This window comes from Mchenga conophoros, linkage group LG4 (assembly GCF_057382185.1).
Source record: "Mchenga conophoros isolate Kocher_MC1m ecotype Shallow Benthic linkage group LG4, M_conophoros_male_GT1.1, whole genome shotgun sequence".
Lineage (NCBI taxonomy): Eukaryota > Metazoa > Chordata > Actinopteri > Cichliformes > Cichlidae > Mchenga > Mchenga conophoros.
The window spans coordinates 39,755,222-39,779,533 of NC_140529.1; the positions used below are offsets into that span (position 1 = coordinate 39,755,222).

The 24,312-nt window shown below is 41.9% G+C and overlaps 1 protein-coding gene across 2 annotated transcripts in view; it reads right to left on the minus strand.

The window, feature by feature from the left end:
* Positions 1-252: 252 nt before the first annotated feature.
* Positions 253-24,312, minus strand: part of scn4ab (sodium channel, voltage-gated, type IV, alpha, b) — a 43,250-nt gene continuing 19,190 nt past the window's right edge. The window contains exons 6-31 of one of the 2 annotated variants that reach the window (XM_085272422.1): positions 22,937-23,065; positions 22,537-22,628; positions 22,111-22,383; positions 21,974-22,037; positions 21,745-21,886; positions 18,985-19,185; positions 18,808-18,916; positions 16,373-16,611; positions 16,172-16,243; positions 15,991-16,092; positions 15,085-15,441; positions 13,326-13,527; positions 12,993-13,234; positions 12,702-12,801; positions 12,398-12,552; positions 9,151-9,324; positions 7,850-7,972; positions 7,478-7,762; positions 7,250-7,303; positions 5,617-5,756; positions 5,415-5,536; positions 5,071-5,235; positions 4,319-4,940; positions 4,075-4,219; positions 3,919-3,996; positions 253-2,786 (exon numbers count right to left, since the gene is read on the minus strand). In XM_085272422.1, the coding sequence (XP_085128548.1) occupies positions 2,436-2,786; positions 3,919-3,996; positions 4,075-4,219; positions 4,319-4,940; positions 5,071-5,235; positions 5,415-5,536; positions 5,617-5,756; positions 7,250-7,303; positions 7,478-7,762; positions 7,850-7,972; positions 9,151-9,324; positions 12,398-12,552; positions 12,702-12,801; positions 12,993-13,234; positions 13,326-13,527; positions 15,085-15,441; positions 15,991-16,092; positions 16,172-16,243; positions 16,373-16,611; positions 18,808-18,916; positions 18,985-19,185; positions 21,745-21,886; positions 21,974-22,037; positions 22,111-22,383; positions 22,537-22,628; positions 22,937-23,065 (4,738 nt within the window). In that variant the 3' untranslated portion in view covers positions 253-2,435. Of the gene's footprint in view, positions 2,787-3,918; positions 3,997-4,074; positions 4,220-4,318; positions 4,941-5,070; positions 5,342-5,414; positions 5,537-5,616; positions 5,757-7,249; positions 7,304-7,477; positions 7,763-7,849; positions 7,973-9,150; positions 9,325-12,397; positions 12,553-12,701; positions 12,802-12,992; positions 13,235-13,325; positions 13,528-15,084; positions 15,442-15,990; positions 16,093-16,171; positions 16,244-16,372; positions 16,612-18,807; positions 18,917-18,984; positions 19,186-21,744; positions 21,887-21,973; positions 22,038-22,110; positions 22,384-22,536; positions 22,629-22,936; positions 23,066-24,312 lie in introns of both variants that reach the window. The other variant, XM_085272421.1, reaches the window with a different exon arrangement.

Sequence of the window (24,312 nt, forward strand, 5' to 3'; positions counted from 1 at the left end):
ACATGTACTGAAAACAAGATGTAACCGAGTGAAAAACACGGTCAGATGTTTGTAAATGTATTCACAGTGGTCAGCAATCACACAGGAAACTGAATTTATTCAACACTGCATGAAAGTGAGAAATCATAGAGAGACTGGTCTGAGGCTGTGCAGGGACGTGTTTTCTCATTAATGACGTTTTTTTTAATCATCTTTTATTTAAAAAAACCCATAAAGTTTCAATAACGTTTCTTCAAAAAACACCAAACTCTTTGATGTAAGTCTCTGTCTGAAGAGGAAGAGTTCATCCGAAGAGTGGACAGCAGCTCAGATTAGAGCTAACAACAGCAAAACCAGCCGAACATCAGCTGCAGGAGGAGACCAAGGAGAAAGACTTGCGCCTCTGTCTTCGATCGCCTTAACCGCCTTCCTTTTTATTTCTTTTACAGGCCCATCTTCAGATTTCAGTCAGTAGTTTATTAATGAACATTAACACGACCCAAGTGGAATGGTGTTGGTTTATCGGGCTGGGACAGAAAGCTGTTCATGATTATTAACGGTTTGTGTGTGTGTTATAAAACTGTCACTGTGTGACCTTCCTGCAGCTTCAATATTTAAACTGTCAGGAAATAAACTCATTCATCTTAATTAGCATCTTGTCTCCATGGAGATAGAGACGCAGTGAATATGTGAGTGGCCTTGAGCAGAGACCAGGTGTGCACTGGATTCATTCTGTAATCAGTCAGAAGATTATAAATAAATGATGGTAAATGGCCTGTATTTATATAGCGCTTTACTAGTCCCTAAGGACCCCAAAGCGCTTTACATATCCAGTCATCCACCCATTCACGCACACATTCACACATTATAATGTCACCCGATGCATTTTATTAACCACTGAACTGGTTGCTTGTGCCTCGTGCTTTTATTTAGAAGGGGCTGTAGCATAGTAAGTCCAGCAGGGGGCGACAGAGTAGAAACTTATTCTGTCAACAGTTTACTGCTCACATGATTAAAATAGATTTGAAGTCATTATCGGTAAGTGCAAACAGACTAACCTTAAATTAGTTTAATTAACAGTAAGTTGAAGACCCCGCCCCCAGGCAATGCTTTAAAGGTTCAGACTGGGTTCAAGTTCAGGGTCAAGGTCCTGGGAAGTCCTCACAAACACCAGAACACGTGTGTGTGTGTGTGTGTGTGTGTGTGTGTGTGTGTGTGTGTGTGTATGTGTGTGTGTGTGTGTGTGTATGTGTGTGTGATCCTTGGTCAGCTGTTGCTCTTCTTGTCTTTCTCTTTGAACTTTGGCCATTTAGACTCGACAGCAGCTGTCGCCTCTGAGCCAGACAGGAAGAGAAATCTGAAGGTGTGAATACTTAGCGTCCAGGTGGAAGTGCAGTTGCGAATCGGAAAACTTTATTGATATGTACAGACATAAATGTCATGACAACACTTACAGAAACTTTGTTTTACTGCAGGTCACAACTATCCTCCATCCAACTGACCACTCAGATGGCTGAGACTCATCCACCACATGAAGCAAAAGTTTCTTAACAACAAGAAGACAGTTTGACAAAGTTCACCTGCAAGTGAAGTCTGTAAAAAAACAACATAAATGTATTTTGAGAAGAGACAAAGGTTTTAGGATCACTGAAACTCAGCAGAGTCCATAAAAAGAGAAAAAAGAAATTACTTCTCTTCTTCTTCAGTGAATAAACACTGTTTACATCACAAAAACAGCCTGTTCCTATTGGCTGTCCATTTTCAGTGTAACAGTTTTATTTCTTTTCATTTCCAGGTACATGGACATGTTTTATTAAAAAGGTGTGCAGCAGTCTTTGAGGGGTGTTTGCTTTTATGTCATTAGTGTGTCAGAAATGTTCACCAATCAGGAACAGTGTCAGCATACAGCAAACAAGCTGCCTCAGCCAGTAAAACAACACTTCCCGTTTTATCAACTCTGCAGAAGCTTTGATTTTGCGTAAAGAAAGCACCTGCAGCTGCATTCAACAAACTGGAAGTATTAAGAACTGGGAATACAAACAACTTGTAGGTTGAGTCTTTTGTTGATGAAATGTTAATTAAATAGGTAAACATGTGGTTATATTTGAACTACTTTAACCAGAACTTCTTCACCTGCTAACATGCTGTACTCTCATTGACTGTCAGCTCTTAGGTTCAGGTTAGTAGCACATGCCTGTTATGAATTAATGAGTACTGTCTCAGGCAGTTTCAGATACAATATCAAACACATCCATCATAACATTTGAGTCGATCGAGGTGACTCAGAAACAATCAATAATCAGGGTCACCTGCAAAGTTTGACGTCACACAGGGCATTAACAAAGGTGTTAACCTCTGAACACACCGGAAAAACAGAGTCTCTGCTGAGTTTGTAGAAAGAACGCCAGCTGCAGCTTCCACAGGTGAGAGGAGAAACTGGAGGAACAGGTGTGCTGTCACACGACAGATTCCCTCAGGTTCTCATCTTGAACAAACTCATGAGTGCTGCACGGCGGGGCGGCGCGGAGAACAAACTCGCTCTGAAGCTCTACCCGGGTGGGATGCACCTGACCTGAAGCCGTCTGCTCGTGGCTGCCGCTGTACGGCTGACTCAGTCCTTTAGAAAGAGTTGCTTCTGTCTCTGGTGGCTTGTCCTGTCGTCCGTCCAGCTTCTCTCCGTATTTGTAGGATACCCGTTTGACCTTGCCCCGCTGAAGGAGGTGCTTCCTGTACGCTCTCTGGATCACTGTCGCTGCTACCTCTTCCTGTTTCCTCCGCAGAGTACTGCTGATTGGTTCATATGACTCCTGTATGTCATAATGATCACAGCATCAGAGACAAATAATATTTCTGACAAGCTGTCAAAAATGTTTTTGACAGCTTGTCAGAAACTGAATATGAACAGATAAAAATGCTGCTCTGTTACAAAAACACTGAGCTTGATCTGCTGCATGTTCACCGACACATGAAGAGCCCACGAATCGCCTTCTAAAAATGTCTCTTCATTTCCCATCAGGACAGAAATGTGTTGTGGCCATTTTTGTTGAATTCTTGTGAATCATAATTTTTATCCATTATAACATACTTAAGCTATTTCGCTATTAAAGTCTGTAATTAAAAGTTTAATTTTGGAAAAGTTGTTTGGACCCTCGCATTAACTCAGAGCATGCTTGGTGGAAATGTTTTCCTTGTTGTCAGCTGGTAAGACGGGAGCGTTTTTAAAATGATTTTTTGACCACTCTGTGAACTTGTGGAATTAGATTAACTTTTGTTTATAAGATAACCTTTATTAGTCCCACACTTGGGAAATTTGTTTTGTTTTATAAGTTGTAAGAAATGATTTGGTTCATAATTTTGCAAGAAATAAACAGCATATATTTTTCAAAGAGTCACGTTGGAAGTGCGTTCTGAAACAAACCACCTGCTGCCACCTCAGGCCTTTTCTTGGATTATTCTGTTTGGAAGCTTAAAGGCCGTGACACAGAGGTTAACCATCTTAACCTCATTAGACACCAATCCTAACTCTAACTCTGGTTGCCAGAACATGTAAGTTTTGATTTTATGAGATTGTTTATCTGGGTCTTTGGTCTGACCAAAGAACATACTCATTCTGACTGACACATCAAACATACTTACGTTTTTTGCATTTTTTTTCTTTTCTCCAAAGATTTCTCCACAGATTCATTTGTCACTTGTCATTTACATATATATGAGAGCTTTGTGTGACCGTTAGACATCTCAACATGAAATAAAAATTTAGACAAGCTAAGCATGAAGCTAAGCTATAAACAGGTCTCAGATGTAATAACAGCTTCTACACAAATTCAAAGCAGTACTGAAAGGAAACCAATTACTGGTACTTAAATATGCCCATGTGCAAACTCTCCCAAGAACTGTACATGACACTGGTAAAGACTTTATGATAGAATAGAATAGAACCTTGGATGGGTTGTTGGCTGTGAACTTGTCTTCCATGTTGCCTTTTAGAGCATCCATGGCCCCGGAATCACCTAAAACCTATAAATGTAATATAATATAGTATAATATAATAAAGATCCAATAGAATAAGCTGTAAATGTGAGCAGGTGAGGTTACCTGTGCAGTGAGAGCAAGCAGTATGTCCAGACAGTGCAGCTTTTCTCCGGGTACCAAAGGCAGGTCCATTTGGATCAGGGTGGCAGCGTTGGGTTTGGGAATCCTCAGAGGATCCTGCAGAGCATCGCAGAAGTCTGACAGCTCACTGAGGAACACATTAGAATCCACAGAACTTAACTCTTACAGGTCTTTAGAGAACACCACATCTCAGATTAGAGCCAGACTAAAACACAGGTGGACTCACCTGTAATGTATGAACTGTGAGGCATCGGGGTCAAACTTTTCCCAGGTTTCATAAAACATCTCAAAGTCATCTTCACACAGTGGGTCGCTGCTCTCCTCTGTAGCTACATTGAAGTTCTCCAGGATGATGGCAATGTACATGTTAACCACCACCAAAAAGCACATGATGATGTACGTGGTGAAGAAAACGATGCCTAATGCTGGGCTGCCGCAGTTCCCTCTGACAGTCGTTCCTGGGTTTTCAAAGTCTGGGTCGCAGTCTGGGGGCGTGTTCATGATGGGATTTAGCAGTCCATCCCATCCTGCTGATGTGGTGATCATGAAGAGGCAGATCATGCTGTTTCCAAAGTTCTCAAAGTTAAATATGTCGTCAATCATCGCTTCCTTCTTCACGTAGGCAAAGTTAGACATACCAAAGATGGAGAAAATAAACATGATGAGGAAGAGAAGGAGACCAATGTTGAAGAGAGCAGGAAGGGACATCATCAAGGCAAAGAGCAGCGTCCGGATCCCTTTGGCTCCACGAATAAGACGAAGGATTCGGCCAATACGAGCCAATCGGATCACACGAAAGAGCGTAGGTGATACAAAGTACTTTTCTATGATGTCAGCAAGGAGAAGGCCTAAAGGAAGGAAGGAAGGAAAAAAGAAAGAAGGTGGAAAGGGAAAAGAAAGTATGAGATTCTTCTATTAACGTGTGAATTAAAAAACAAAAATATTAAATATTGTCAGTTTCCTCAAACATGGATTCACCTGCAATGGAAAGTATAACCACCACAAAATCAAAGATATTCCAGCCGACGGCAAAGTAGTGCTGCCGCAGAGCGATGATCTTTAGACCGCACTCTGTGGAGAAGATGATGATGAAAACAAGGTTGACCCAGTAAAGGATGATTTCTTTGTCCTTGCTCTGCTCATCTGTTTCCACCATCATAGTCACCATGTTGAGACAGATCAACACCATGATGAGAACGTCAAAAAAACGTTGGGTCACCAAGTCAAAGACCAGACCCTGAAACTTATTCTGGACACAAAAAATAAAGGAACCATTTAAATCTTGCTCCATCCCAAATGTTTAAATCCTGTTTTCTGCTCACAGGGAGTAATCAAACGGACCTCAGGCCGTGGGATAGGTTTCTGAGGTGTCTTAGAGCCCAGTTTCTTCATGGCGTTGTAATACTTCTTCTGCTCCTCTGTCATGAAAATATCACCTCCTCCCATGTAAAGAAAAAACAACACACAGTCAGCTGGCAAATAGAAATCCAGTAATAAATGATTGATGTCAGTGAGTAAAAACCTATCTTAGCTTTCTGCTGGTTGAAGTTGTCTATAATGACTCCGATGAAAAGGTTGAGGGTGAAGAATGAGCCAAAGATGATAAAGCAGACGAAGTACAGGTACATGTACAGGTTGTCCTCATACATTGGCTGGGATTCCACCTACACTCCCAAGAATGTAACCATGGTAACCAAGATAAAGGTTAGGGTGAGAATGAAAACTGTTGAGTGATGTCATTCTCTGGGGACACTATTTCAGGGGTTAGGGTGTTGCCATCAGTGTTGGGAAGGTTACTTTTTAAATGTATTCCACTATAGAATACATGCCCCAAGATGTATTTTGTAACGTATTCTGCTACTTTACTCAATGAGAGTAACGTATTCTGAATACTTTGGATTACTTAATATATTATCATGCTTTTTACAACTACATGAATGTCCTATTGCTGTGTGATTTATTACTATTACTGAAGGTTACTCGTCACACCAACTAGATGTTTAAATCTTAATATAAATGAGTAACAGTAGGTGGACATTAGGTAAGGCTGCACTTTTTGCAGCGATCTCGTATAGAAAACTATTCCACGCATATATAAAACAGGTCCGCGGCTCCGAACCGTAGTAAAGGACCTCTGGCTGATACGTCGGGTTCGTGTCGGGCTCGTAGCTGAAAACTAGCTTTACTTTGTTGTCTAGGTCGACTTTGCTAGCGAGAGACAGAGAGAGGCGTTGAAAGGCTGCTCCAACAGAGCTTATTGTTTCAGAGGAAAACACGAACACGGTGTACAGTCGAGTCTTAATAGCTTACTTACAGCTGGGCTCGTCAGGCTCTCTGTTTGGCTGCAGTGGTTATTATTATATTTACATGCTTCCAGCTCCCGTTTCTGCTCGATGACAGCTCGTACCTTTCCTTTTTCTCCCTCCTCGCGCTCACGGGTATGGCAGTCCATTCTCCCTGCAGCACAGACTACACTGCCCATCAGGCTACATTCTTTAGGGCTATGACTGTAACACTCTGCTATTGCATTCATATTAAATCATTTTTTGAATAAAACATTTTAAAATAATATTTCTTCACGTTATTATGCGGACCACAAGTAGAGGTGACATGGGCCGCGAGATAGAGACATAGACATTTGAGCCTCATAATGCGTGTTTTGTTTGGGTTTCCACCGGCGTGGAATTACCAAAAATAGAGAGAGCATAGCCAAACATATGAAACAGGAAAAGACCGCCATGTAATCCATTTATTTCAACAAAGTAACTGTATTCTGAATATCATCTTTTAAATGGTAACTGTAACAGAATACAGTTACTCATATTTTGTATTTTAAATACGTAACACCAGTACATGTAGTATTCCATTACTCCCCAACACTGGTTGCCATTAGATATCTGATTTCCTTTCCCGCCTAAAGGGCATTGTTTAGGAATCCAACAAAATGAAATAAGCTAAATTGTTGTGATGGCTTAAATGTTTTTCTTAGGTTTACCCGACTAACCACAATAACTCAGAAGCAACGAAACGTTCTGACATGAAAAATTCTCGTCCCTTTCCGTCAGACTTCATTTTTAAATACACAAATCTGCTCACAAGTAGGAGATCTGTGCATCGGTATCAGCACAGTCTCAGTAACCGTTTCAGTACAACTGACCTCTCTTGAGTCTACTGCTGCATACATGATATCCATCCAGCCTTTAAATGTGGCCTGAAAGACAAAAGTCCTGAACATCAGTTTCAGCTGTTCATCTACTGCAAGAATCAGCAGGTAAAGACCCACAAAACATCATGACAGCAATATCTGATCAGTGAGGTCAGTAGAATTATTCTGTATTGATCTATTGGGTTATTTCTCTGTGAAGTCACAGGTGTTCAGACTAACCACTTGCAGCAGAGACAGGTAGCCCATTCCAACATTGTCGTAGTTGATCTTCAGGTTCTTCCAGTGGACCTCAGTGAAGTTTTCCTGAATCAGAGCCAAACACTGGGTCTTGTTGTCAACCCTCTCAGGGAGAAACAACTCCTCCGATGTCTCATTGAAGCAGTAATAAAACTTTCCTGCAAACAGGTTCACGCCCATGATGCCGAAAATCAGCCAGAAGATCAGACACACAAGGAGGACGTTGAAGATTGATGGGACTGCTCCAACCAGAGCATTAACCACCACCTGCAGTGAGAAAGCAACCAGTCAAACACAAATTTACTAGCACCCTGAGACCCTCTTGACAGGGTTGTAGACATGTGCTAGCCCCACCTTCATCCCCTCAAAGCGGGAGAGGGCTCTCAGGGGCCTCAGAGCTCTTAGGGTCCGCAAGGACTTGATGGCTCCCAGCTCAGAGTATCCTAGGATATTTGCTGTTAGCGACACCAGAGACACCTGAAAGACAAATGACACTGGTGGTGAAGTCAGAGTACTAATGTCCTCCTAAAGTAGACTGTTACGCCACAGGGTGTGAGGACCCCAGAATAAACACTTTGTTCTGATTTAAAACAAGCTGTGCATGAACAGAAGTCTATATGAAATATTCAGATTTATTAGCAGTTTAGACATGAACCTGGAGGAATGGAAACCTGTCCTTATTACTGTGGTGGAGTCTCCCTAATGAAGCTTATGCACAAGTTCAATAAGGAATATCTGTAGTCACATATCTGTCTGTTTTCCCGGCATTGCGGCTAATCTAGGCTTTCATTTACTCTCCCACACTGTGCAGCTGATTTTGACATCACTGCTCTAGTCCAGTCATCTTTTGTCCAACCTTCTTCAGGCCAATCAGCCTTTGCTGTGGGTACTATAAATCTCACTGTGTACCCACTCCATTGCAGACCCCTTGGTACAACCCTCCTCCTCCCCATCGACACCTCTCATGACTCAGCCTCCATTCAAGTCTCCATCTTCATTTCCACCACCAGCGTCAAGATTCCTAGGGGTCCAGCCCTAATCCCTATCACCAGTGGGATTCCGTTCTGCTGTGATGGGCCATTGTAGTCGAACCACCAAATACCTCAAACTGAATTCTGAACATCAATAAATTATGTTCAAATCCTTCTAATGATCTCTCCTTATTAAACTATATGCAAGTGTCTGGGGAGACACCAGGGAGCCATGGACATCCATGTTTGTGTCTGTAGAAACCCTCGTTTTGTTTAAAATATGTGGAGGTAAGGCAGAGGTCTTTAGCTCCACTCCAGTGGAGGGGTGGTGCCGCGGGCTCAAGGGGCAGTGCCAGGAAAGTTCCAGGTGGCGGAAATGAGCTTGATGAACTCTTTTCCTTTTTTTAGAGACATCGGGGACTGGCAGACAAGTGTGAAGTACATGAAGCATTGTGTGTTTAACTTAAGCTGCAAAAACACTAGGAACAGTGACTGAATGCTGTGTGGGTCAAACAGGCAGACTGTTGTTGATTCAGTGAAATTGAAGTAGAATTTTTAACCTCCCGTGTTCACATTCCTGTTTATAGAAATCTGGGATGTTTCATAATGTCTGTCAGTTGTATCATAGAAAAACAAAAGATAAACATCAACAGCATCTTTGGTAATCATCCATTCTGTTCTTACATCTACAATGAGGAAGTCAAGCCAGCACCAGGCGTTGGTGAAGTAGGTCTTGAATCCATAGGCGACCCACTTGAGAACCATCTCCACCACGAACACGTAGGTGAACACCTGATCCGCATACTCCAGGATCGTCTTTATGACCCGACGCTGCTCCATGTAGATATCTTCAAAAGCCTGTTTTCAAATCAGCTTTAGTCACCACATGGAAAGGAGTTCACTGTGTAGTGCATCTGCTTGTAGAGTGATATTTATTAAAATAAACCAACACAGACATTTTCAACAAGATTAAAGTGCTTTCTACTAGAGATGGACCGATCCGATATTACGTATCGGTATCGGTCCGATACGGACCTAAATTACTGGATCGGATATCGGAGAAAAATAAAAAATGTAATCCGATCCATTAAATATCACAGAAGCACCTCACAAAACTTGCAACACGCCGTAACTCACCTCAGAACGTTAGCACGTCGGAGCAGTATGCATCACGTGATAGAGCGGCTGTGGCATGCGGGACCTGTCTGTGGTCTGGATAGCATTTGGAGCTTCGCTAGCAACTCGGCATTTCATCTCCGACAAAGTTATCCCCGAGAGAAGTAAAGCAAGTGTGTAAGTCCATCTCTGAATGTTTGTAAAGCATTCCCACGTTAAGCTTAACAAGCGACTGCCTCTCGCTCTCCGGCTGCTACTTCAATCATGAAACTGCTTAACGATCAGCTGATCGGCTTTTCTGTCGCGAGTCCGTGTCTCTTGTTTGCTTTTGGCCCACTTTGCACCAGAAAGAGGAAACCAGCGGCTGAACAACAGCAGCACGTTTAAGCTTGATCAGCTGTTGTTAGAATTTATTTATTATTACTTTCTACACCAGGATCTTTTTCTACAGCTGACGGCTGTAACTGTGCAGGGGCGGATCTAGCAAAGTTTAGCCAGGGGGGCCGATAGGGCATGAACAGGGAAAAGGGGGCACAAAGACATACTTTTCTTTCTTATTCTCATTTAAAATGTCTAGCTTTTAATAAATAATTATCTGACACCCAAAGTTTTAATCTGATGTAAAATGTATAGAAGTCCATTATTGTATATAGTAACTATTAAGTCTAATATATATACCCTAGTAAGCTATAGTACTTTTTCCTTTGGGAAGGTACCATCTGTGCAGTCTGCAATTTTGTTGAAGAAAGATGTTGAATCTATTTAATATTTCTTGAAAAATAATTGATTTCTGTGCATTTTTTTTCGCACTGCATCAAATTAAGGTTGATTACATCGATTAAGCATCATGAGGTGGAGCGTGAGGGGTGGTTCCCTATTTTTTATTTATTTATTTTTGTTGTTGCTGGGAGTTGGAACCCTATTAGTTAGGTTGCTTAATATTTATGCTAAGTACTTTTTAAAATACCAGAATAGGGAGGATGGTGTAGGTTTAAGTTTATTAGATTGATCAGTATTGCTGAACTATGAAATTTTTTTTTTTGCATACAGGTATAACAGAATAGCTTTAGTGTAGTTGTTGTTTTAAACTTGAGTATGAACTTATACAAAATGCAGCAAGATATTTAAAAAACAGTTTTGTTGATTAAAAAACACTATATCGGATTCATATCGGTATCGGCAGATATCCAAATTTATGATATCGGTATCGGTATCGGACATAAAAAAGTGGTATCGTGACATCTCTACTTTCTACACTTGATAGACACAAACAGTTTTATACTGCTTTAGTTTATTCCTCTGATAATTTTACCAAACTCATTTGCTAAAATACAAAAAAATGGCTCAACAGTAAAGGACTTGGTTCTTTTTGTCTTAAACGGCGAGTTATTTTTAAAAAAAGGCCTCCATTCTGATCACACCAAAGAGCTCACAGGTCACTTTGGATTGTATCTTGCAGGTATTTTAAGGTAGTTCCAGGTATTCCAGGCAAAGGTATTTTCAAGATTAAGATGGTATTTCTCTTCAGTTTCAGACATCAGCAAACTGATGGTGATGGCACCATCAGAACACTTGTTACAAACACTAAGAGTTTATCATGTCACTCACTCAGGCATTCAAACCTGACCTCTCGGTTAACCTGTCATTTAAATTCTGAGTTTATTTAAAGCCTAATCATCTCAAATGAAAAGGAGAATGGAAGTGCAGAATAATCCGTTTCTGAACAAGAAGTTCCAGTTGCACATTTTACATAGTGAAAAAGTAAAGTTTGAACCTTACCCATTTTTGTACACTGCTCATAAAAGTTAGAGGACCACTGTGAAAACACATTAGTCCTCAGTTGGAAAAAAACCACACTGGATATCTGTACCGATAAGAGCTGGGTAATGTGTTAGAAGTGAAAGGATGCCACAATGTTTGATAGAAATTAAAATTATCAACCTACATCAAGCGTGTCGAACTCCAGGCCTCGAGGGCCGGTGTCCTGCAGGTTTTAGATCTCACCTTGGGTCAACACACCTGAATCACATGATTAGTTCATTACCAGGCCTCTGGAGAACTTCACGACATGCTGAGGTCGTCATTTAGCCATTTAAATCAGCAGTGTTCGATCAAGGACGCATCTACAACCTGCCATCCCAGACCTACCTACAGACAACATCCTGAAAATCTAACTAAAAAAAAGGATGCAGCAGGCTGGTCTATTTTGCTGAAATTTTATTGCAGCAACCAACAAATGGCACTCTGTAGTTTGTGTTGTATGCATGGGTGACAATGTCAGAGCCTCTTTCTGATAAGATGATGCTAATGGACAGTCTGAGGTGCCACCTGGTGGCGTTGGATGGATTGAAACATAACGTCCCGGTTGTGTTCTATCACATTTGGGTTAGGCAAGCGTGTGGGCCAGTCAATTGTTGATCCTCTAGTGTTCCAGGAACAGTAATTTCAATAATACGAAAGCAGCTTGAAACTGAGCTTCATAAAAGTTTAATTGACTTGATGCTGAATGCTGATTAAAAGGTGTTTCTTTGAGTTGCCGTGTGTTCATGTAGGGGTATTTGTTATATCTCACCTGTAAAACCTGAAGCAGACATATTAGTAGCCAACATGTGCTTGCCCACACTGTCTCCACAGGTTAGTAATCACTGTACAAATACGAACCAGTCATTTCTGACCTGCTCAGTCACATGATCAAAACAAACCAATCAGCACTGAGAAAACTGAGCAGCAATCAGAATTATGAGGATTAAAAAAACAAAAATATTACAAGCAGAACAAAACATAAAAAACTCAGAAGAAGAAATGAAGGTTTTACCAGAGCACCGCTGCTCAGCAGGATCATGAATATGATGAATGTCTCAAAGTAGTTGTTCTCTACAATAGTGAAACAAGTTCTCCTGAAATTAAACCAGACTTTCCCACGGCCCTGGGAAGTGTCTATGTCCAGGAGTGGACAGCCACTGTAAAACTCTGAAATATCAATTAACAAACAAATGCAGTGTTTGAATTGGCCAATGAAATCACAGCACACATTTAACTTTGCAGTCGGTCCACAAGGAACGCTTCACCTTATAATCACAAACGCTAATGTGTGTCTATGAACGCATGCATGTGCCTACTGTCGCTGCAGCAGTCCACAGGCGTGTTTGTTTCTTCATCTTCCTCCTTTGGGACTTCAGGACGAAAATCTGCAGTACTGCAGACTGATGACATATTGCCCTGAACAAAAAGAGAGCAGTTAAACTTTGATAAAGACAACACTAATACATAATTACTAAAACTAATCCAACACTAATGACATTAATACAGGAGCAGAGCCTAAATTACCTGTGTTTACCTATACTAGCTACTGCATCATGCTGCTGTGAAAAAAGGTCCATAGAATAGAAAGGAACAATAACAGGGATTACTTGTGAGTACTTCTCTTCTCCATCCAGGTCATCTTCCTCTTCCTCTTCATTTTCACGTATGTCAAAGTAGGACTCAGCCTCGGCTATTGGGACCCGCAGGGATGCAATGGTATGGTAGTTACTGGTCAGGATGCCATGGTTAAAGCTAGAGGCTTTGTCATGGGGCTCTGGTTCATCTGAGGTCACAAAGGTCAAAGGTAATACCTCCTTCATCATTGTGTCGTCTTCCTCACAACTGACTGCTAAAGTAAATGGACATTAAATCCAATTTAAAGCTTTTTTTCTTTACACATAACACTAATAAACAATAAACATCTGAAACATGGCTTGTACCACTGGACTGGTCTTGGTTGACTTGTTTCTTATTTCTCACTAAAGCCCAGATGTGTTCCAGGATCCAGAACTTGGTCCAGGCCACAGCCTGGTTAATCCGGTTTATGGCGATTTGTAAATTGTTTTCTCCTTCATCTTCTGGAGCTGCTAGATTATCACCACTGAAAGAACTCAGCAACAAGGCCAGGAACAGATTCAGGACCTGCAACAAAAGGGAAAAGCTTTAGAAACAGATTCATGGCCTAAAATAAGAAGAAACTAATTTAGGAACACATTCAGAATGAAAAAATAACAGTTTTATCAGTGAATGCAAGACAGGCACTGCTTGCTCAGTAAAACCTATAAATCAATATCAATTAAACCAAAACATGAAAGCTGTCTCTCGCCTCACATCTCAGTGTTCTGTCACAAAGCTTCTCTCATTGCCTGTTTACGTCATCCTTTGATTTACTGGCATCTTGTGGGTGCATTTAGCTATCATCTCTGGAAGCAGATTTAAATCTACTTGGCCTGGGCTTGGCAAGCCTGTGGAGCTCCAAAGTCAGCTCAAATGAAGTTGGACTCTGGCAGTGTCTGATGCAAAAAACTTGAGTGTGGTGAGAGCATGGAACAGCACTTTTGGACAGCCTCAAAGCAATTGTGGCAAGCTAATGTACAACTCATAATTCCTATTTATGTGTTTTTGTGGATTTGGAGAAGGCATTTGACCACATCCCTTGAGTATCCTGTGATGGTGACCAGGAGAAAAATGGCATTGTTCCTCCTGAACCCAAAATTCAACAAATGAACAGACTCACTCTCCAGTATCCCGACATAGATACTGGAGAGTGAGTCCCAGGGGGTTGAGGAGTGTGATCCCCCTGTAGTTGGAGCACACCCTCTTTTCCCCCTTTTCACAAAGGGAAATGAGAGGCACTGTCCCAGGACTCTACTCAACATTGCAAAGGCGTGTCAACCAAGAGAGCCTCACAACATCCAGAGTCTTAAGGAACTTAGGGCAAATCTTGTCCACCCCAGGGGCATAGCCACGGACCAGTTGTGTGAGTCATCAGACGGTTTATCAGAGTCGCCATGAGGCCGTCAAAAAGTGCTGTTCCATGGTCTCACCAAACTCGTCCCACGCCCAAGTTTTTGCATCAGCCACTGTCAGAGCCCAATTCGTTTAGCCTGCCAGCACTTGTCAGCTGCCTCTGGAGTCCCACAGGCTAACCAAGCCCAATAAGACACCTCCTTTAGCCTGACAGCTCCCTTGATCTTCCGTGTTTCCCTTGCAGCCGTAGCCCCTTGCAGTAACCACAGCAATGGTGTGGAGGTGTGGAACATGATCTAATGGAACTCAATGTCACCAACCTCCATTAGAATGCCTTAAAAACTCCGCCAGAGGTGGGAGTTGAAGAGCTTTTGGATTTGGGCCTCTGTCAGACGTTCCTAGTGCACCCTCATGTTTGGGTACACCAGGTTTGTTTAGCATCTCACCACCAGTGCACCAATGTGCACCAATGTGCATGACAAATTTCCTTGGGCAAGATACTAACCTCAGGTTAATTTCTGATGCATCAATGCATGTGAATGTTAGATAGAAAGAGCATGGAAAAAAAATCTGCTGTGAATGGTTGATGAGGCTTGTGTTAAAACAAAAACGCTGGGTTTATCGTCTTTGCTTGCCTTTCTGTAAATGTCACCATATACCTTTGACTTTCAAAACCTGAAACAATAAGAAACTGATTTGGGAAAAAGCACTTTCTAGTCAGATACTCACCACCAGGTTTCCAATAACCAGGACCATCATGAAGACAATCAGACACATGGTCTGATCCGACACCTCCATACAGTCCCACATGGTCTCGATCCACTCACCGCACAGCACCCTGAAGATGATGAGGAAGGAGTGGAAGAAGTCATGCATATGCCAGCGAGGAAGCTCACAGTCCTCTGCAATGCGACAGACGCAGTCTTTATAGTTCTTCCCAAACAGCTGCATGCCGACGACAGCAAAGATGAAGACAATGATGGCAAGAACCAGAGTCAGGTTCCCAAGAGCCCCCACCGAGTTCCCGATGATCTTTATCAGCATGTTCAGGGTTGGCCAGGACTTGGCCAGCTTAAATACTCGCATCTGTAAAGGTGAAGAGGCATGTGAGATAAGGGTGAGAAGACAGACTAGCACTAATATCTGGTCCATTAGTGCTCCGGTCCATTCGCACCAGAACCTCTCGCCATAAGAACAGTTTCTTCCCCTCTGCTGTTGGACACATGAACAATAACCATATGACTTTTCCCACCACTAACACATGACCCTACGCTGTGTTCACTGCATCATTCCATGTTTGGCACTGATCACCACCTGCACTCATGTATATATCTTTCAACGTAGCACTCTTAATTCTTATTCTCATGTATATATCTCATGTATATCTCATGCACATATCTTCCCACGTAGCACTTTTAATTCTTATCCCTACTTTTATTTTTTTCCATGTCTATTTAAGTGCTATTTATGACACTATGTTTGCACTGAAGCACCGCAGCAATTTCCTAATGTTGTAAACCTGCTCAACATTTGGCAATAAACCCCATTCTGATTCTGATTCTGATTCTAATATCATTTTTCATTCACTTTCTGAGTAAGTGATGATGGTAATGACAATGATGATGATGCACTGACCAGTCGGAATGAGCGTAACACTGATAGGCCCTGAACGTTAGCTAATCCCAGTTCAACCAGACTCATGGTGACAATGATGCTGTCAAAGATGTTCCAGCCCACCTACAGCCATGACAAAAAGTACAAAAATGTTACTATAGGAACAGTTGTGAATCATCAGTAAACAAACGCAAAGTCTGACCTGGAAGTAGTAATACGGGTCCATGGCCAGAAGCTTAAGGACCATTTCAGCTGTAAAGATACCTGTGAAGACCTGGGGGTTTAGAGGTGAGGGGTCAGACATCCAAATATGTTAAGATCTTTACTGTGTTTAACAGAGTGTAACATTCATGTGAGCTGAATGCATCTAATCAGGATCACATTGTATGACTCTATCACTGACCAGATTCCCAACACTCAGCAGCTCCTCAAACTCCTCTGTCATTGGATAATGCTCCATAGCCATGAAGACAGTGTTGAGGACGATGCAGATGGTGATGGTGAGGTCCACAAATGGATCCATAACAATGATGAAGAGCCACTGCTTGAGCCATCGCCAACAGCCACAACAGTTCCACTTCAGGAAGATGTCAGCGAACGCATACCAACATGGAGGACACGGCCTCTGGTCATCCTCAAATTCTGAAAGTCACAGCTGATTGGTGAAGCATGAGCTTTATTGAGATTTTCTCTAAAGGTCCAGATGTGCACATATCACATACAAATGTCACAGACCAATTAAATGGGATTTATGCAGTGTTCATTGTAAGACAAAGAGCTTCACAGAGGTTATAAGTACAGTGAAGGCTTTCTGTTTGTGTTATGCTTTTTCCCTGCATACTGTCACGAGCCAGAGATCAGAAGTCAAGTGAGATTGTTTAAAAATTTAGACTGAATTTCTATCTCCAGGTGAAGAAGGTTAATTTTCATCTCCCTTGTTCTTGCTGTAGCTATTACTCATTACCACTGTGGTTTAAATCTCTCCTCTGGAGTCTTTGTTTATTTCACCTTCTGCTGCATAGCAGTAGCTCAAAGTTAAATTCAACCTTTGGTTTAACATGTTTCTGCTGTTTGTGGGAAATACATGAAAGCTGTAATTGATTTGAGCTCATTAATGTGCCTATAAACATTTTAGACCAAATGTATTTGAAAGCAGCTGAACAATTACTATAGACATTTATGAACATTGGAGATGATGCTATTTGGACACTGTAGGTTGGTATTTTCAGCTGCAGCAGCTGTGATTTAAGACAGATGGATGATTGAACCCTCATGTTTATCTGGGTTTATGCTAACTTGGGACTCACTGAGGATGAATTTCGTGCCTCCTTTCACTTTCAAGCCAAAGATCTTTCTTTTTTTTTTTTTCTTTTTTTTTTAAAAAATAAATAGGACAGGGGGAATGAATGAGAGAAAGAGGGGGAGAGAAAGAAAGAAAACCAAAGGGGAGAAGAGACGGTGAGAAGGGGGGGGAAGAGAGAGAAAAAAAAAAAAGAACTCCTGGGTCACCTGTATGGAGAAAAAAACAAACAAACAAAAAAAACAAACAGAGGAGACAGCAAACAACAAAGAGCAACATAATAATAGAGAAAACAAAGCACCATCACAATAAACTAGCTAGCCATAGATATCAATATTTACTAAATAATAAACGATATTGTGCAGCACGCAAGATAGACAGCGCACAGTGTGCTTTGAGGTAGCAGCCAAGAAAGCTTTAGTCCGCGTCTGTGAATACCCATGTGTGCATACCTGTGTGGATCAGCATGCTTGCATTCCAAAGGTTTCTCCATGTAATGATCTGCTAGGGAGTGTGGGGGGGCCACAGCCCCGTCCTCCAGGGTGTGAAGCGGGTATGGAGGAGATCAAAACTCCAGACATCCAGAGGCCCCCAGAACACAAGAGACCATGGAAGACCAACAGAGGGGCAGCCGCGCCACTGTTCCAGTAAGAGCTGAGGAGAGTCCCAGATGAGGGCTCGCCCAGCAGCCGCGGAGCAGAAGTCAGGGGGAGTTGCAGTGACGCGCCCGTGAGCTCCGCCGGCCCCCAGCTGCGCCTGAGTGACCGAGCCCCAGGCCGAGAGGCCGGGGGCACCCCACCTCCAAAGGGGCCCGAGCGAGCCCCAGGCCCCAGGCCCCGACAAGCGGCCGCCAAGGAGTGAGCCGGTGTGTACCCGGACGCCCACCCCCAGACACAAAGAACCACCAACACACCGACACCTGAGGGAGTCCGCCACCGGCAGGGGAAGTGGTGGTGGGTGGAGATAGGCCTCCAAACCTTGGAGGGCCTGAGGTGTCCCCAGAGAGGTGGCGTCTGATACCCAACCTGACATATAGACACAGACATACAGGCACACACAGACACAAACATCCATTCCCACCCTCATGCTCTCATATGCACTCACTCCACACTCAACCAACGTGGAGACAGACATAAAGAGACGCTGTACACACAATCACACTCCCCAAGCGTACTCTACAAACCGGGTCTAGGTACCCTTGTCCCTGGAGGGGGGAATTGCACCCAGACCCAGGTGGTGTTACCCTTTTCCCTGCGGTGGGGAGAGGCAGCCAAAGATCTTTCACGTATAAGGCCAGGTGTTAACCACTACACCACAGAGCCACTGAACACTGTTAGTATAGCACAGAGATTTTACCAGAGACTTCAAAATGCTTTTAAAGAGACTTTACATAGGGACCATTCAAATGAAAACGACCAGCTTCGTTTTTCCCGCAAGGTGCTCAACGTCTACCTCTGAACAGTTTGGCCTGGTTGGTCATAATGACAGGACATCCCACAGGCTCTGTGTTAGAGGTAACATGACACAGGTGTATGTACCTTCCATTGCATTGTGCTCTAGCTTGTGGCTGTTTAAATCTGTAGATGAATTTTTCTTCTGCAGTGTTGGGTCTGCATCCTCTAACAGCTCTGCCGTCCTGGTTGCCTGCTGTAATGAAACAAAGATTCAGCTGTGTTTAAATGATCCTGTGCAAGTTTTCATGCCAGTGATCAGACCTCCTCTTCTCTCCTCTTCAGCGCCTCCAGGATCTGAGCGTACTCCTCCTCCTTCTGTTTGGCTTCAGCGATGGTGGCTTGATTCTGCTCGGCGTACGCCATGGCGACCACAGCCAGGATGAGGTTAATGAGGTAAAATGACCCGAGGAAGATGACGACCACAAAGAAGATCATGTAGGTTTTACCGGCGGCTCGCAAAGTCTGCATAGAAACAAAAGAAGGACAGGTGGGCGGAACTGCTTTGGCTCTTGGTTTGTCTCATAATATATAAGATATATGACTAGGGCTGCTCAATTAATCGAATTTTAATCACGATTACGATCTGGGCTTTCAACGATCATTAAAAATGACTGAGCCGATTATTAGCCCCTCCCTAATTTATCCGCGACACCTTAAAGGCCGGTCCGTGAAAATATTGTCGGGCATAAACCGGTCCGTGGCGCAAAAAAGGTTGGAGACCGCTGATTAAGAGGACCCGAGGGAAGCTCGGAAAGCTAAGCAGAAGTTATTTGGAGAGTGACTGCCGTTGGTTGAAAAGAGAGTTTAAAAAAAAAAACTTCAGTGGTGTTGCACACTATTTTATATTATTTTTTTAAAGTCATTGTTAACCCTTTAAAGCCGGTCAGAGCAGCACGCTCCGTTTTGCCTAACTATTTTTAAATCCCTGTAGAACCTGAACCGTGTAAGCTAGCGCAATAATTTGTTTTCCATATGAAACCGGAGGAGTTGTACTTACATCTGATGCCATCAGCTTGTCCTCGGTCACGGTTTCGTTCCACATATAGCTTTGCAAAAATTGCATAAAAAGCGCTTGCAGGAACAAAAACATAATATTCCAGAAACACGCTTTGCCGTTCCTATCAGCTGTTCGTAACACTTCCCACAGTGAAATGATGCACATGCTGTTTTCTTTGCAAATTTGCATCATAGGATTGTTTTTTGTTTTTCCTGCAATATATAAAAATTGCTGTATCTCCAAAATAAAACTATGAAGACACTCAAAATAAATTTCCTGTGGTGGGAAACTATTTTTTGCAACTTTATTGTATTTAAAGTTTTGAGGGATAAACCTCTTAAATTTCTCCAAGTAGAAATATATGTAAACAAAACAAAAGCGATTTTCAATTTTTTTTGTAGTTTATTGCACTTTTTTGCAATTTATGTAATTACTATGGACTTAATGCATACATATTATTAAAATATGGACTATAACAGTTGTATTGATGTATAGCAACTTGAAATGCTCCCACAAATGGCACTACAGCATGTAAAAAAAAAAATATAAGCTCTGGTGGACTTGGTTCTATGGTAGGTCTTAAAGGGTTAAATAAATATCGTCAAATAATCGTGATCTCAATTTCAGTGAAAATAATCGTGATTATCATTTTTGCCATAATCGAGCAGCCCTATGTATGACACTGTTGCCCTGTTTATGTTCTCATTTAATTCTGCACTCATTTATTTTGTGTTTATTTGGTAAAATGGTAAATGGCCCTTCTCTGTGCTGACGTCACACAGGTGTATTTGTTCTCTTTATGATGTTTATATCTACAGTTATGCTGTTTCAAGCTGTCAAATATTTCAAACGTCACACAAATATTTTTCATCCTAAATTCTGAGAAAGTTAGAAACCGAATGAAACGTAACATGGCAGTGCATCATGGGAAGTCAGGAAACAGACTGTATCTCAAAAATGGATGTAATGTCCAAATGCCATCCCTCAGTTCTCCATATGTTTCTTCCAAGGAGCCAGATTGTCTTGTAATTTAAAAAATTCTCTTGACCAATAGTTTTTCACGTTTTTTCAAGCTTTTTCAAAGTTCTTCTTTTTACATTGGATGTTTTTTCATCCATTTTCAATCCAGTCCTTGTCCCTGACCATTTTCAAATGAATTTTTTTTCTTGTGTGTATTGAGCCTCTGAACTCTGACCTATAAATCATTAACTCATACAAAGCTCTTTACTCAAGGGACAAACCAATGTTGTGGGAAACAGAGTGAAAAGCCTGAAGTATGCCAAATTACACAAGAACTGAAATGAAAATCAGTCACGACAGGTCTGATGGAGCTACGTAATATTTTAAATCATCATCAGTAGAGTAGTCATTGGCCAGAAGTTTCCATCCACTCATCATGAGCATGAATCTCATAGTATTTTAGGACTTTTGATGGTATCGGTGAACTGCAGTGAAGGATTGTATGTCACACATCATGAATCACTTTAAAAAACAAGAATTGGATGCAGAGGTTTGTGTACATACAGGCTGACACACACACACACACACACACACCCCCCACATACATATTTTATGAGTTTGTTTTACTCAGAAGTACCACTGCAGGACTTGGTTGTGCATTAGCAACAAAAAGTTTAATTTGAGCCTGAGAGGGTTACATTTATTATGAATTTAAAATCATGCTCCTCACATACAAGGTCTTAAACAATCAGGTCCCATCTTATCTTAAATGCCATAACAGCATCCTAATAGAGCATTTTGCTGCAGAGTGCTCTCTAATATTGTAGGGTGTCGATTTTCAAGTGACTTGAGATAATTGGTGTGAACTGCTTCTATCCAAACATCAGTTTTCATTAGGAAAGAGTTTAGTGAACTCAAAAGCCAGTTAAGTAGTCGGTTTACTTTCTCGCAGAGACCAAATGGCTCCTGATTGATTGGAAAGTATGCAGCTTTTTCTACATGGAGGATGTGTCCATTTTTACAGTTTGTGGAAACAGCCTATAGTGGACCAGCGAGTTACTGACCAGCTGGAACAGATTTTCCCAGAAGTCCTGAGTCATGAGTCTGAAAAGAGCCAGGAACGCCCAACCGAAAGTGTCGTAGCTGGTGTAGCCGTAGTTTGGGTTTCTCCCTGCCTTCATACAGACGTAACCATCCGGACAGACCCTGGACACATTGTTGTCATCGTCTGTGCTCATGTTAACATTACTATTATTGCCATTTACTATTATTTGTATCATTATGTTGACATACCCAGCATCAGAGCTGTTTCCACACAGCAGAGCATCAGCATGACCAGGATAGTAGTAATGGTTCTCTGTGACAGACAGACTGGGGTTACAGCTATGTTCTTCAGAGAAGCTTAATCCTAACCCTTAAAGTATTCCTACCTGGGTTGTTGATGTACTCGTAGAAGTCAAAGTTACTGCTTCCCGTGTTGTTGCTGTAAGTGTCATTGCCATAGAAACTGGTGTTAAGATTACTGTCTGACGTGTGGTTGCTAAGAAATGGTGGTGGCATCAGGACACATTTTTGCCTCAGGTTTCCCATGAAGAGCTGAAGACCAATCAGAGCGAAGACACTGAGGCAGAAAACTGTCAGAATCATGACATCAGCAAGCTTCTTCACTGATTGGATGAGAGCTCCAACAATTGTTTTCAGACCTGCGGATTGGATGGGTGTTAAAGTCTAATCACAAACATCAAAGTCATCACTACAGGGAGACGAAAATCGCTGGTTTTTTGGTGGTTAAACACGTTTTTTGTTTTTTAGGTGCACTTAACATCCAAAATCCAGTCATGTACACACACACTGACCAGGGATGACGGTAATCGTTTTAAGAGCTCGAAGAACTCGGAATGTCCTCAATGCCGACACATTTCCCAAATCCACAAATTCCGTCAAATATCTGGAATAGACACATCATCAACACCTTCATCTCTTATCATTGTCACTATTTTCATAATTTTTTTCACCTTTGTAATCATTCTAATCATCGTCACTTGCATCATCTTCCTTTAATTACTAAATGTTGTTTGAAATTTAACTATGAAGATGGAATATAAATAGCTTCCATCTAAAATAAAATATTTTGCTTTTACAGTTAAAGCTGCTTCTGAGGCTTCTTTTTTTCATTTTGCCAAATAAAATGAAATAAAATTACATCTGAACCGTATGCTGTCTGATTAATACATCAAATGTATGATTGATTATTACGCCATGCTGATGACCATGAAGTCCAGCCAATTCCACGGGTCTCTGAGGAAGGTGAAGTCTCCGATGCAGAATCCTCGAGACAAAACTTTGATAGATGCTTCAAATGTGTAGATGCCTGTGAACACATATCTGTTCAACAAGGAAACAGAGAAAATAAAAAACATAAAACTCATATCAGCAGGGTATTATAGCAGCACAGCAAAATCCCCAACTGGACTTAACACTGGATTTCTGACCATTACATATGTCTGTGTAGGTATCGGTCATCCAGGTCATGGTGGAGTTTGGAAAGAAAGTGACAGTTTTGTGAGGACATTTCACCTCTCATCACCTGACCATCTCACTCAGCTGATCAGGTTGGCTTGTATAGCAGGTACTAGTGATATTGTGTACATGATGGATGCATCACGTCACCCACTTGTTTTCTTACTCTCATGTCTCCATCACTCTGGAACAAGGTAAACCTGTACTCATCAGACCAAGTGACCTTCAGCACCCAGTCCTTGTGCTTTGTAGCAAACTAAGAGTTGCCTTCACATATATGCATGCTCTTACTTTCACGATTAAACAGGATTTCCTCTGCTGAAGTTTTACAATATGATCAGGATTTTTTTCTTATCACATTTCATGGAGGGAAATGAGAGTTTACATATATTCTTCCAGCAGAAATCAGGTTGCAGAGTGAAACGAGGAAAGTAAAGGAGAGCTGTAACACTTAATTATGATTTAAATCAAAGAAACTTTGATTCAGTTAGTTTAATGTTTGATTATTGTTTTTATGTGTCATGTGACTTCAACATGGTACTGTAACCACGTGCCTGGGGCGAACTAAACAACCAAATGACCAAAGCTGCTGAGACTAAGAATCGCTGCTGGAATACAAGAAGTCAAAAGAGGGAACGTGGGTAGTCCAAGGGTTTTTTCCAAAACCCTAACCCAGAGGTTCAGACAGGAGGAGAGAGAGCACGGGGAAAACACAGACATAACGGGCTGGGGAAACATGGAACAACCACAAAGGGAGACGAGGGCTCATAAATACACAGAGGGCACACAGGGGGAGAGAGAGCACGGGGAGAACTTAGACATAACGGGCAGGGGAAACATGGAATAAAACATAAGGAGAGGCGAGGGCTCACAGATACACAGAGGGGCACACAGGGGGTAAAAGCCACGAAGGGAAAACACTTAGGGAACAACACAACAGGGCAACTCAGGAAAGATGGCCTAAATAGGGAACAAAATACAAACATACAAGAAAACTAAGAATACTGGGCCAACATGGCCCAGGACCATGACACAGAGCACGTTTTCCAGCTGTTGCAGGATCTTTCTCTCAGCTTTCTGAGAATCTCTGTGCTCACTGATAAACATGTCAC